The 12978-nt window shown below is 61.8% G+C and overlaps 4 protein-coding genes across 4 annotated transcripts; 3 read left to right on the top strand and 1 right to left on the bottom strand.

Moving 5' to 3' along the window:
• Window positions 1-334: 334 nt before the first annotated feature.
• RHTO_03688 (DNA-directed RNA polymerase III subunit RPC2) lies at window positions 335-4911 on the top strand (the record flags this gene model as incomplete). The annotated part of the gene is made up of 11 exons (XM_016417357.1): window positions 335-850; window positions 922-1466; window positions 1521-2060; window positions 2135-2616; window positions 2692-2963; window positions 3021-3541; window positions 3604-4306; window positions 4367-4395; window positions 4463-4668; window positions 4732-4784; window positions 4846-4911. The coding sequence occupies 11 exons, from the start codon at window positions 335-337 to the stop codon at window positions 4909-4911; spliced, it is 3933 nt and encodes a 1310-aa protein (XP_016271273.1).
• Window positions 4912-6399: 1488 nt separating this feature from the next.
• RHTO_03689 (uncharacterized protein) lies at window positions 6400-7325 on the top strand (the record flags this gene model as incomplete). The annotated part of the gene is made up of 2 exons (XM_016417358.1): window positions 6400-6736; window positions 6796-7325. 2 exons carry the CDS (start codon window positions 6400-6402, stop codon window positions 7323-7325), a joined length of 867 nt encoding a protein of 288 aa, XP_016271274.1.
• Window positions 7326-7664: 339 nt separating this feature from the next.
• On the bottom strand, window positions 7665-8652 carry RHTO_03690 (GPR1/FUN34/YaaH-class plasma membrane protein; the record flags this gene model as incomplete). The annotated part of the gene is made up of 5 exons (XM_016417359.1): window positions 7665-7870; window positions 7949-7992; window positions 8050-8146; window positions 8204-8274; window positions 8330-8652. The coding sequence occupies 5 exons, from the start codon at window positions 8650-8652 to the stop codon at window positions 7665-7667; spliced, it is 741 nt and encodes a 246-aa protein (XP_016271275.1).
• Window positions 8653-9833: 1181 nt separating this feature from the next.
• RHTO_03691 (dimethylaniline monooxygenase (N-oxide-forming)) lies at window positions 9834-12778 on the top strand (the record flags this gene model as incomplete). The annotated part of the gene is made up of 12 exons (XM_016417360.1): window positions 9834-10070; window positions 10252-10777; window positions 10836-10934; window positions 10995-11267; window positions 11333-11354; window positions 11416-11422; window positions 11481-11557; window positions 11746-11978; window positions 12086-12244; window positions 12340-12476; window positions 12535-12566; window positions 12679-12778. The coding sequence occupies 12 exons, from the start codon at window positions 9834-9836 to the stop codon at window positions 12776-12778; spliced, it is 1902 nt and encodes a 633-aa protein (XP_016271276.1).
• Between the last annotated feature and the right edge of the window lie 200 nt (window positions 12779-12978).

Here is a 12978-nt window from a genome sequence, read left to right on the forward strand (position 1 = left end):
GGATTGAACTGGGATGGTCGTCAAGAGAAGCCTAGCAGTCTCGTGGCAGTCACAGTCCCAGCAAGCGGGAGAACGAGTCCAGCTCGTTCGTCGTGGGTGTCCGAGAGACGAAAGCCAAAGTCCGCGCTCACTTGGTCGCGGCCACACTCGCTCGCTGGGACTGGCGCTCGTTCTGCTGCGTGGGACAGGTTGCTACACGGCTGGACTGACTCGCGCACGCCCGCTCTCGCGCCAGCACAAGTCCCGCCCTCAGTGGTCGCCTCCACCGCCCGCTCATCTCTCAGCGGACCTCGCGCCTCTCACAGGACAGCAGGCGCGTGGCGAGTGAAGCAGGATGCCGCCCAAGGGAAACTCAAAGGTCGCACGGCTGCGCGCCGCAAACGCGGCCTCCGCCGCCTCGGCTTCCTCCTCCCAAGCATCCGCAACATCCTCGTCTACAGCAACTGCCACTCCTGCCGGCCCAGTCCCTTCCACCTCGTCCGCACACCACCATTCTGATGACTCTTCGGCCGAGACGGGACTCCCGCCCGCCAAGGCGCTTCCCTCCGAACCGATGGACCTCGACGAGACGCAGGAAACGGGCGAGGGCGACACCGAGATGGTCGACTACGCGCCTGCGGGGCCACTCGTTGGAGAGGACGATGGCGTCAAGGTGTCAGCGCGGGTTGAGGCGGAGACTGCGAGTCGAGCTGCGAAAGGGAAGGGCAAGGCGAAGGTGCAGGAGCGAGGAGAGATGGCGAGCATGCAGGACGTCGGCAGGGACGCAAGACATCTTGCGGATGGGCTGGAAGCGCTCGGACAGGACATGTACAAGGGGAAGAGCTTGAGTGACCCGATCAAGAGCGTGACGGTGCGTTCGGTTTATCCGTTTGGGCGGTCTGCAAGAGGCTGACGCTTTCGTTCCTGCGCCATCGCTCACAGGACAAGTGGGAGCTGCTGCCCGCCTTCCTCGCCGTCAAGGGTCTGGTCAAGCAGCACATCGACTCGTTCAACTACTTTGTCGACGTCGACCTGCAAGCCATCCTCCGCGCCAACGCCCGCATCACCTCGGACGTCGACCCGAACTTCTACCTCGAGTACACCGACATCCGCGTCGGTTCGCCCGAACGACCCGACGAGAATGCCATCAACCCGTCGATCACGCCTCACGAGTGCCGCCTGCGCGACTTGAGTTACTCGGCCCCCGTCTATGTCAACATCAAGTACACGCGTGGGAAGCAGGAGGTCGTCTCAAAGGGTATCAGGATCGGGCGGCTACCGATCATGCTGCGGAGCAACAAGTGCGTCTTGATGGGCAAGAACAAGGCGCAGCTCGCCCAGATGAACGAGTGCCCGCTCGACCCGGGCGGCTACTTCATCGTCAAGGGTACGGAGAAGGTCATCCTCGTTCAGGAGCAGCTGTCGAAGAACCGAATCATCGTCGAGACTGAGCCGAAGAAGGGTCTCGTGCAGGCTTCCGTCACCTCGTGAGTTGCTCGCTTCCCATGCGGCGTCGCATCGCTGACAGACTCGTTCGACAGCTCGACCCACGAGCGCAAGTCCAAGACCTACGTTCTGACCAAGCACGGCAAGATCTACCTCAAGCACAACTCGATCCACGAAGACATCCCCATCGGCGTGGTCCTTCGCGCCCTCGGCATCGTCTCGGCACGCGAGATTGTCCAGCTCGTCTGCGGCAACGACGACGACTACCGCGCCGCGTTCGGCATCAACATCGAGGAGATGGACGACCTGAAGACCAAGTCTGGGCAGCCCATCCCGGTCCAGACGCAGCAGCAGGCGCTCGACTACATCGGACACCGCGTCAAGATCATTCGGAAACCGGCTGGGACGCCTGGGTCGGGAGGCGCGGAGAAGAGCTGGGCGCCCCGGCGGCCTGCGTCGGAGGAGGCGCTCGAGGTGCTGGCGACGGTCGTCCTCGCGCACGTTCCCGTCGAGGACCTCAACCTGCGACCGAAGGCGATCTACATTGCCAACATGGCGCGCAGGGTGTTGATGGCGATGCTCGACCCGAAGAACGTCGATGACCGGGATTATGTCGGTAACAAGCGTCTCGAACTGTGCGTGTCGCGCTCGCTTGTTAGCATCGTCTCGAGGCGAGCGTATTGACTTTGGGTTTGCGCGGCGAAAACAGCGCCGGCCAGCTTCTCTCGCTCCTCTTCGAAGACCTCTTCAAGAAGTTCAACCATGATCTCAAGATGAACATCGACAAGATCCTCAAGAAATCGAACCGAGCGACCGAGTTCGACGCGATCAAGCAGTTCCAGCTTCACGGCGACGGCATCACGCAGGGCTTCGTCCGCGCCATCTCGACCGGCAACTGGTCGCTCAAGCGTTTCAAGATGGAGCGCGCCGGCATCACCCACGTCCTCTCGCGACTATCGTTCATCTCAGCGCTCGGCATGATGACCCGCATCTCGTCCCAGTTCGAGAAGACGAGGAAGGTGTCCGGTCCTCGTGCGCTCCAGCCGAGTCAGTGGGGAATGCTCTGCCCGAGTGATACGCCCGAAGGAGAGGCGTGCGGGCTGGTCAAGAACTTGGCGCTGATGACGCACATCACGACGGACGTCGAGGAGGAACCGATCTGGAACATCTGCTTCCTCATCGGCGTCGAAGGTGCGCACCGGGCCGCTCGTTCGACTCGTCATGCGAAGTCTGACGTGAGCTAACTGCACACCCCTCTGCGCGCAGACATCAACCTTCTCGACGGCACCGAGATCTACGCCGAAGGTCACCTCGTCGTGTACCTGAACGGTAACGTCCTCGGTCTGACCCGCTGCGGTCCTCGCTTCATCCGCACCTTCCGCCACCTTCGACGCGCCGGCCGTATCAACGAGTTCGTCAGCATCTACGTCAACCTCCAGCAGCAGGCGATCCACATCGCCAGCGACGGAGGACGCATCTGTCGCCCGCTGATCATCGTCGAGAACGGCCAGAGCAAGGTCAAGGAGTTGCACATGAAGGTGCGTCCTGTCTCTGCGGTTTGCCTCGGTCTCCTTAGCTGACCCGCACCCATGCAGATGCTCCGCGAGAAGGTCATGACCTTCGACGACTTCCTGCGCAAGGGCTTGATCGAGTACCTCGACGTCAACGAGGAGAACGATGCCTACATCGCGTTGTACGAAAACGAGCTCAAACCCGAGACGACCCACCTCGAGATCGAGCCGTTCACACTCCTTGGCGCCGTCGCCGGCCTCATTCCCTACCCTCACCACAATCAGTCGCCTCGCAACACCTACCAGTGCGCCATGGGCAAGCAAGCCATCGGCGCCATCGCGCACAACCAGCTCAACCGCATCGACACTCTCCTCTACCTCATGGTCTACCCGCAGACGCCCATGTGCCGAACGCGGACAATCGAGCTCATCGGCTACGACCAGCTTCCCGCCGGACAGAACGCCATGGTCGCCGTCATGTCGTATTCAGGCTACGACATCGAGGACGCCCTCATCCTCAACCGCGCCTCGGTCGACCGCGGCTTCGGGCGCTGCCAGGTCTTCCGCAAGTACACGACGCTCCTCAAGCGCTACCCGAACGGAATGTGCGTTCTCATGGTCTCGCCTTGCTAGTCTTACCCATTCGCTGACACCCGCCTCTCGCCAGGTACGACCGCCTCGCTGACCCTCCGAAGGGCGAGAACGGGGAGGTGCTCGGCAAGTACGGCATCCTCGACCTCGACGGTCTTGCGCACGTCGGCGAGCAGGTCAACCCGGGCCAGGTCTACGTCAATAAGCAGACGCCTTCGAACGCACACGACAACCAGCTGCCCGGCATCGATGGTCCTGGCGGCGCCGACGCTCCCGCCTCTACCTGGAAGAACACCGGCATGAGCTACCGTGCTCCGATTCCCGGCTACATCGACAAGGTCCTCCTCACCGACACCGACTCGGACTCGACACTCGTCAAGGTGCTCATCCGCCAGACCCGCCGACCTGAGCTCGGAGACAAGTTCTCGTCTCGCCACGGTCAGAAGGGTGTCTGCGGTCTCATCGTCCCGCAGGAGGACATGCCGTTCAACGACCAGGGCATCTGCCCCGACGTGATCATGAACCCGCACGGTTTCCCCTCGCGCATGACGGTCGGCAAGATGCTCGAGCTTCTTTCGGGCAAGGCCGGTGTCCTCAAGGGCAAGTTCGAGTACGGAACGGCGTTCGGCGGATCCAAGGCGGAGGACATGAGCCGCGTCTTGATCGAGCATGGATACTCGTACGCCGGCAAGGACTACCTCACAAGCGGCATCACGGGCCAGCCCCTTGAGTGCTACGTCTACATGGGCCCGATCTACTACCAGAAGCTCAAGCACATGGTGCGTGGCGCCTTCCCCTCGGTTCCCCTCGAGCACTGCTAACCTTTGCCTCCGTCGCAGGTTCTGGACAAGATGCACGCCCGTGCTCGGTGCGTTCGCCTGCCATCCTATTTAGCCAGTATCTTCGGCCACTGACACGCTTCGTCCGTCTCACAGCGGTCCTCGCGCCGTCCTCACCCGCCAGCCGACCGAAGGACGATCGCGCGACGGCGGTCTCCGTCTCGGCGAGATGGAGCGCGACTGCCTGATCGCCCACGGCGCGTCGCAGCTCCTCCTCGAGCGCCTGATGGTCTCGTCCGACGCCTTCAAGGTCGACGTCTGCGGCCAGTGCGGCTTCATGGGCTACAACGGCTGGTGCAAGCGTGCGTTCCGCTCCACTTCCTCTCGCTGACCTCCAGCACTGACATTGAGTCGCTTCCTCGCAGGCTGCAAGACGAGCAAGGCCGTTGTCAAGCTCATGATCCCCTACGCCTGCAAGGTGAGCTCACTTTCCTCTCTCCTCGAGTTCCGACGCTGACCTCGTTTGCGTGTCATTCTAGCTCCTGTTTCAAGAAATGATCGCCATGGGTATCGCGCCGCGCCTCAAGCTCGAGGATGCCGTCTAGATCCACCCAACTTCGCTTCCCCTCGCATTCGCATCTCCTCGTTCGATACCCCTTCCGCCGTTCCCTCCTTGCGCCTAGATTGCCTTCAATGGGACGACACGACGCCTGTTGCAATTGTACCCCGAGCATGTCCATCACGAACTTCGAGCGGAGGAGTCGAGGAGGAGGAAGGGGACGGCGCCCGCTCTCGCCTCGCGGGGTTCCTGGTTCGCCCACGCAGTGAAGGATAAAGCTGCTCGAATGTCCCTCCGGCTCTTTCAGCCCGGAAGAACGCCATCGAGGGTAACATCCCTGCCAACCGTGCTCGACTTCCTCTCTCGACTCCGCCCGTTCACTCGCACCCGCTGCGACCGCTCGAGACCGCTTGCTATGGACCACGCGCACTGCTAGACTGCCTCTTAGACCGGTCTACGCCGCGCCACAGCCTGTACGTCCGTCCTCCGCCTCCATTCTCGAACTTCCCTCGACCCCCCTCGACATGACGAGCAAAACAACACTTTTGGATAATTTGCGACGGACGCACCGCTCCTGCATTCAGTTGCAAGGCCGCCTTGCCGGGTCTGGCCGGAGCGGCGCTCTTGAAGACATCCTTCTCTCTGATCTCTCGCCCCCATCCTCGCCCATCGTCTCGCCTCACTCCGGCGCCTCTTCGGGACGGTACAGGCACTGACAAGTCGTTCGCGGTATGACAGGCCATCGCATCCGGTTCGGATTGGGCTGTATGGTGTTGGAGGACAGAGCTTGGGCGGTGGGCCTACGAGGACATGCTGGAATGCGCACCTTCGCTTCATTCGCCATGCGGCACTGTCGATGGCGTCGAGAACACCACTGGCGAGTGCTGGATACATGTTGTGCACCGAGGGCTGAACGATTGAGGACTGGCTCAGAATGCGACCTCAAACCTCTCCCCTCGACAACCTCTCGACTGCACTGCTATCGTCTCGCGTGCTTGAATGACGACTTGACGGCATGGCGCAGAGTTCAAAGAGTGCGCGGCACAGCGGACCAAGCTCGACGAGGCAAGGCGGTCCGCGGACACTCCGGAGTCGCTCCTGCAGGCATCGTTCGTCTGCCTCTGTCCCTCCCGCAGTTCCGCTTGCCATGGGGCGGCGTCGCTATCTGCGTGACGACGACGACGACGACGACCGCCGCTTCTCCCGCCGACCAGACTCTGCTCGCTCTCCTCCTCTCCCTCGACCTCGCTCATCACCCTTGTTCGACCCGCCTCGTCTCGATGTCCGTGCGCCACTCTCAGCCGAAGCAGCAACCCGACTCATGCTGGAGAAGTGGGACCTGATGGACGACCTGGCTGAGCGCAGAGCGAGTCGCTCTTCGTCTCGATCGTCTTCCGCACGTTCTCGCCAGCCGAAGGGCCGGTCAAGCTCGCTTCCGCCGTTCGAGCACGAGCGAAGAAGGAGAATCAGTCGTGTCGAGGAGTACGAGCGGTGGAAGCCAGAGCGGGAACGGATCCGCCTTGCGCAGGTCGAGATGGAGCGACGGTTGGACGAGGAGAAGCTGGAAGCGCAGCTTGTTCGGCATGACGAGCGCTCAGAGTCAGTCGCGAGTCGGTCGAGGTCGGCGAGGAGCAAGGTGCGGCAAAGGAAGGCGACCCCGGCTGTCCTGGGGACCGCAATCTCGAGCGAGGAGGAGCAAGACGATGTTGCAAGCCGACGACGAGGTCGCCTTTCCGCTCTCAGCTTGACAGCGTCGCGAGGGTCGCCAGTGTCAAGCTGGAAGGAAGCCCAGGACCCGGACGGGAAGCAGCAGTCGCGGCAGGAGACGAAGGACGAGAGGCGGTCAAGAAGGACCCGAAGAGAACGCCCACGTACGTCGTTTCGCTTCTTCCATGCGCTTGCATTCTCATCTTGTATTTGCGTCGCTCAGCGCCCGACGAGTCGCCTCCGCCGAAAGCTCGCTCTCGCTCTTCTCGCCAGCAAAGGCGACCACAGCGAGCTACCTCTGTTCCCCTCCCCGGCCTCTTCACCCCCGCGCCCTTTCCGCCGACACAGCGCGCCGCTTCGCCGTCTCCTCCATCCGACACTTCGCGCGCCTCCCGCTCCCAGCGAGACGTCGCAAGCCGCCCGCGCACCCGCTCGTCTCGCAGTCGACCTCGTCCAACCGGCCTCACTCCTTCTCCTCCTCCCGCTTCCGTTCCGACGCCCTCAATGAGCGCTGCGGTGAGCGACGCCGAACCCCGCTCGTCCCGCCGCTCTCGCTCCTCCCGCAGACGCCCTCGTCCTTCACGAGGCCCAAGCCCCGACAATTCTCCTCCTTACACGACACAAGCCGCAACAGCAAGCGATCTCCTCGACGCAGCAGCCTCAGCAGGCGCAGCAGCAGTCGAGCAAGTAAGCGAAGCGGTCAGCTCAGCCCTGGGGAAGATGTTGCCTGGGTTTTTTGGGGCGGGCAAGTGAGGGACGTGAAGCGATGGATGGTACTACTGTATTGCGTGACGTAGATGACGAGTCAAACCTGGTACAAAGTCTGGATGGACGATTTGGGTGGATTGCCCTCGAGCGAGAGTCCTGGTGCGAGCGAGCCGGGTGGTGAGAAGGAAGAACGTAGGTGTGGTCTACTCCATGCGTCGCTTGCGGACGAGGAAGCCGGAGAGGTCGCCAACGGGAAGCTTGATGGGCCAGCCAGTTGAGTCGAGGATGAGGACGACGAGCAGATACCAGCCTGTTCCGGGCAATCAACGTCAGTCTGCAGCGCGTAGGATGTAGGAAAAGAGGCGGAAGAGAAGGAGGAGCGAGCTACTCGCCGCAAACGGTCGTGAGAAAGCCAAAAGCGCCGGCAGCCTTGAGGAGACCGGGCAGGTGGTTCGCGCTCGCCTTCGCCAGCTTGATGTACACGGTAGCGAGAAGCCAAAAATCCACTTCGAGGAAGGCGAAGAGTGCGACGAAGACGACGTTCGTTCGGAGCGAGGCGATGAGGTAGATGCCGTTGAGGCAGGCCCACCCTGTTCGGCAGCAGCGTCAACAAGGCAGGCTCGAAAACGAGGAGCAGTGCAGGATCAAAGAACGACGAATGAACGTACAGATGAGGTAGAGCGCGATGCCGCCGTTGTATTCGACCGAAGTGCTATTGAGGGGGGAGCGTCAAGCAAGCCCGCAGCATTTCCGCTGACGAGGAACGTACGCTCCGAGGTCTGTCGCAACGCCCTGCATTGGCTGGAGGAGGAAGCCGAACGAGAGCCAGAACGAGCCGAAGGTGAAGAAGACGACCGAGGAGAAGGCTGCGGGAGACGTAAGAGTCAGGACAAGCGTTGCAGGGCAATCAGCGCTTGACATACTGTTTCCCAAGACCCATTCGAGGATGCCTGCAACGGTGAGACCGAGGCCGCCCATGAAGTACATGGCGCCGCTGCGTGCGAAGTCCGTCAGATCGACGTTCGACGAGGGGAGAGACTTGGACGCACACGAGAGTCGGCGCGGCTGCCGTCGTCGTTCCGATCCATCCCATGAGGTAGCAGCTGAACGGCGTCAGGCAGAGGAGGAAGCTGGCGAGTCCAAGTGGAGTCGGATTGCCAAAGCGTTTCGCAAGGTCGCCCTTCGCCTTCTGTCCTCCTGGCTGGAGATAGAGACGCTCGAACTGTTCCGCTGTGAGCTGGACCGAGATCTGACGACGGAGAGAGGCGCCGCCTTCGGAGTCGAGAAGGTTCAAGCCGTGGCCCGACTCGAGGTCGGGCGCGTCGTGGGCGGAGATGGTCTTCTCGGATAGAGGCATCTCGTGCGTAGCCATGTCTTTATCGTTGCGGTGCGTCGAAAGTCGCAGGAATGAACGGAAGCAGCGGACAGCAGGACCAGCGCTAGCAGGAGCGACGAGCGGGCGGGGAAGTCTGCCCCTCGCTCAGCCCCACAGACTGAGTACAGAGCCCATTGCCAGCCAGCTCCCGTGACCCTCAGTGCGGCGGCACAGGGAGCGATCGGAGCCGGAAGAGTCCTTGCGAAGCGCGGCAGCAGCGGCACTTCGCAAAGGTCATGTCCGCCCGACATTCCCCTTCGCCTCGAGATCGTCTCGCTCAGTGCGGAGAGCTCGTTCCGTGTTCGCTCATCGCCGCCCCATGCGTGGAATCGCGCCAGCCTGCGCGGATCTGTGCTGGATGGGAGTTGTCGGAAGCTGAGGATGTGGGGATTGTCGAGAGGGCGCTCAATTGTCCGCCCGTCGTCGCTGCCGAGCCAGCCTCCTTCGCAGCGTACACTTGTCCCGAACAGAGTCCCCTCGAGGCCCAGAAGCAGCCCAAGCGAGGCTCTCACGCTCGGCGACGGGCTACTTCCTCCGTCCCGTGATCCCGCCAGCCCTTCCCTGTCCCCGCCGGGCCTCGTACGGCTGCCGTAGCGTCCTACTGGAGAGTACACGAACGCCTCGACGGCGTAGAACGGAGTCGCAAGCGCCTTGCACGGCGGAAGTTCCCTCGCTGGCCGATAACTGATGAGGTCGAGCGTCGGATGAGTCGGGATGAGTCGCGCAGCCTGGACAGCGTGAGGCGATGCAGCAGGGTGCACTCAAGCAGTACAGGCATTCGACGCGCTGGCTTGCAGTGTGTGGGTCGAAGAGAGGAAGCACTTTCGCTCTCGGTGTCCCTCTTGGACTGCACCCTCATCTCGCCCTGGCTGCCTCCTTGCGTGGGCTATCGAGCTGGAGAAGCAGTCGTATCATTTGCGGAGAACGAGCGTGCTGCCCGTTAGCCCGCCGCCGCGCTCGCTCGCCAAGGCTCTCAACGGACAACTTGCTCCGTCTGTCCCCACCCAACAGCTGATCCGCCCTGGCGCCCTCCACGCTGGACACGTACGCTCGTCTAGAACGCTCGCCGGAGCCAGCCGAGGTCGTTTCCAGCTGTGGGGACCCGACGCGATAGAGGCGTTGACCTGGGGACGCTCCCTTCTCCTCCTCAGCTTCCTCTCGCTACCGCTACACAGACCATGGCTCCCTCTGCAGACGTACACCCACCGACGAGTGTCATCGACACGCTCAAGCAGACCGTCTCGCACGTCGAGAACGTACTCCCCACTTCGCTCATGCCCGTCCAGCATCCCTCGTCGACTCCCGCCGAAATTGCGCAGGCCTTCTGCGACTCGATACAGGCTGCTTGCACTGCTCGCGATGCAGACGGCATCATCCGCCACTTTACCAACGACGGATGGTGGAGGGACATCCTGGTTCGTCTCTCTCCTCCTCCTCAACTCGTACTCTGCTCTCGTTCGCGGGCATTTTCGCCTTTCAACATTCACTGACCCCTTGCCGTCCCTCACTTCTCCCTCTGGCCCAACACGCTCCCTCTCATCCCCCCTCTGGCCCACTTCTCCCGCTGGCCCAACACGCTCCCTCTCATCCCCGCAGACCGTCGACTTCGACTTCAACTCTATCCGCAAGGACGAGATCAAGGGCCACCTCAGCAAGTACGGCATCCCCGAGATCTCGAGCCTCAGGGTCGTCAAGCCTCACGACGCCCGCATCAACGATGGAGCTGGTTGGCTTGAGGCGTTTACAACTTACCAGACGCCCGAGGCGCGCGGCAAGGGTTTTTTGCGTCTCAAGGAGTCGTCACCTGGCGCAGGCGACTGGAAGGCCTTCACGTTCTTCACCACGCTCTGGGAGGTCAAGGGCCACGAGGAGTTCGCTGGCGCTCGTCGTCCGCTCGGCGCGGAACACGGCGAGCACTCGTCGTCGGAGAATTGGCTCGACAAGCGCATCAAGCAGCAGAAGTTTGAGGACGAAGACCCGACTGTCCTCGTCCTCGGCGCCGGGCAGAACGGCTTGAACATCGCTGCGCGCCTTGGAGCTTTGGGCATCAAAACACTGGTCGTCGAAAAGAACGCTCGTGTCGGAGACTCGTGGCGTCGTCGCTACCACACACTCTGCCTCCGTGCGTCCAATCTTCACTCAGCTCGCTTCTTCGTCGCTAACGGACACTTGGGCCGCAGACGACCCCATCTTTGCCGACCACCTCGCCTACATGCGCTTCCCCGAGACCTACCCCGTCTACATCCCCAAGGACATGATCGCCAACTTCTTCGAGCACTGTGCGTTCCGCTCCTCTGTCTCCTGCAGCACCGGAGCTGACGAGCGGTTTGATCTTGCAGATGCCGACATCATGCAGCTAAACGTCTGGCTCCAGTCGACCATCGAGCGCAACCCGGTCTTCGACCCGCAAACCAAGAAGTGGACCGTCCGCGTCCACCGCGAAGGCCAAGACGACCGCGTCCTGAATGTCTCGCACATCGTCCTCGCGACTGGCTTCTCCGGCGAACCTCGCAAGCCGACTTTCCCGATTGACGAGTTCAAGGGTATCGTGCACCATTCGGCGGTTCACCCTGGTGCGCACGGGCAGGGCTGGGAGGGCAAGAAGGCTGTTGGTGCGTTCGTGCCCTTCCGCCTCGCCTGCCGAACTTCGGCTGACCGTCTCTCCGCTCCTCCTCAGTTATCGGCTGCTGCAACAGTGGGTGCGTTCGATGCACTTCTATCTCGTGCTACTCTACGGCAGCTGATGATGTCTTTGCGCAGACACGACGTACGCTTCGACCTTCGCAAACACCGTCTCACTTCCTTCACTGACTCGCGTCTCGCAGATCGCCGCCGACGCCTACGAGCACGGCTTGGACACCACTATCGTGCAACGCAGCTCAACATACGTCATGTCCTCGGAGTAAGTGGAGATCCTCGAGCCTTCTCCTCGGACGTCGTACCACCCCTTCATCCTCCAGTCTCTCCTCCTCAGCAGCGTCCACGGCGTCTCCACAGGCGTCACACAATCCTCAGATGCTCTCCTACTCGCGCTGCCGCTGCCGGAATGGCTGTTTCATCGGTCTAAGTGGCTGACAACGTTTTCCGCAGACACGGGATCCCCGGCTTGCTCAACGGCGTCTATGAGGAGAACGGCCCGCCTCTCGACGACGCAGACATGATGCTAGCGTCCCTCCCTATCGATTTGCTGGCCGAATTCCACACCGAGGCGACGAAACAGATCGCGATCAAGGACAAACCCCTCCTCGACGGCCTCGAGAAGGCCGGCTTTAAGCTCAATCATTATCCTGCAGGGTTGTTCTGTAAATATTACCGTGACGGCGGTGAGTTCAGTCGAATTGGCGCAGAAATCGGGTCGGAACTCGGCTGACAAAGTTCCCCCTCGTTTTTGGTCTTCCCTTCGTCCCCCTTCGCTCTCCACGACACACAGGCGGCTACTACATCGATGTCGGATGCTCCCGGTTGATTGCGGACGGCAAAATCAAGGTCAAGCAGGGTGTGGAGGTCGAAAGGCTCACCAAGGATGGCGTTCTCTTCAAGGACGGCGTTGAGCTTAAGGCAGACATTGTCGTGCTTGCGCTAGGTTACAGTAAGTATTTGTGCCGCGTAGAACCGCCTCACAGGCGGGCAGGCCGTTCCTGAGGCGATGTCCACTGACTCGCCCGACTCTCTCCCGCTCCGCAGCTTCGCAGCGCGACACGGTCAGGCGGATCGTCGGTGACGACGTTGCGGACAGGTTAGGCGGTCTCTGGGGCCAAGATGCGCAGGGAGAGATCCCCGGAGTGTGGCGGTACTCGGGCGTCCAGCGCTTCTGGTTGCAGGTGCGCTCGACTCTCCTCTCCTTCCCTGCGAGCCAGCACTGACCATCTCGACAAGCAGAGCGGTAACTTGGCACAAGCCCGTATCTTCTCGTAAGTCCTTCTACAGGCTCTCCCGACCTTCTCGTTACCCGTCATCGCGCTGACTTCCCTCGTCTCCTTCGCCCGTCTCCGCCATCTTCCGCCCTGCTCCGGCCATCTACAGCAAGCACCTCGCCCTCCAGATCCAGATGATCGAGCTCGGCCTGCGCGAGCAGCAAGACGGCGCTGTCTCGTACAAGCACATCCACGACCCTCGTTTCTAGACTGCCTCGCCTTTCCCTCGACTGTCCGCCCTCGCCTCTCGTTCGTTCATGGTCATATAGTGCTATTCATCGAGTCTCGGCCCCTCCAGAACATCGTAGTTTGCCATCCCTTGGATTGTCACAATGTACAGAATTGCTTCGCCTTCCCAACCCACGCAGTGCGCTATCGACTCCGAGTAGCAGTGAGACGCCATGCCGGC

Source organism: Rhodotorula toruloides (assembly GCF_000320785.1).
Source record: "Rhodotorula toruloides NP11 unplaced genomic scaffold Scaffold22, whole genome shotgun sequence".
Lineage (NCBI taxonomy): Eukaryota > Fungi > Basidiomycota > Microbotryomycetes > Sporidiobolales > Sporidiobolaceae > Rhodotorula > Rhodotorula toruloides.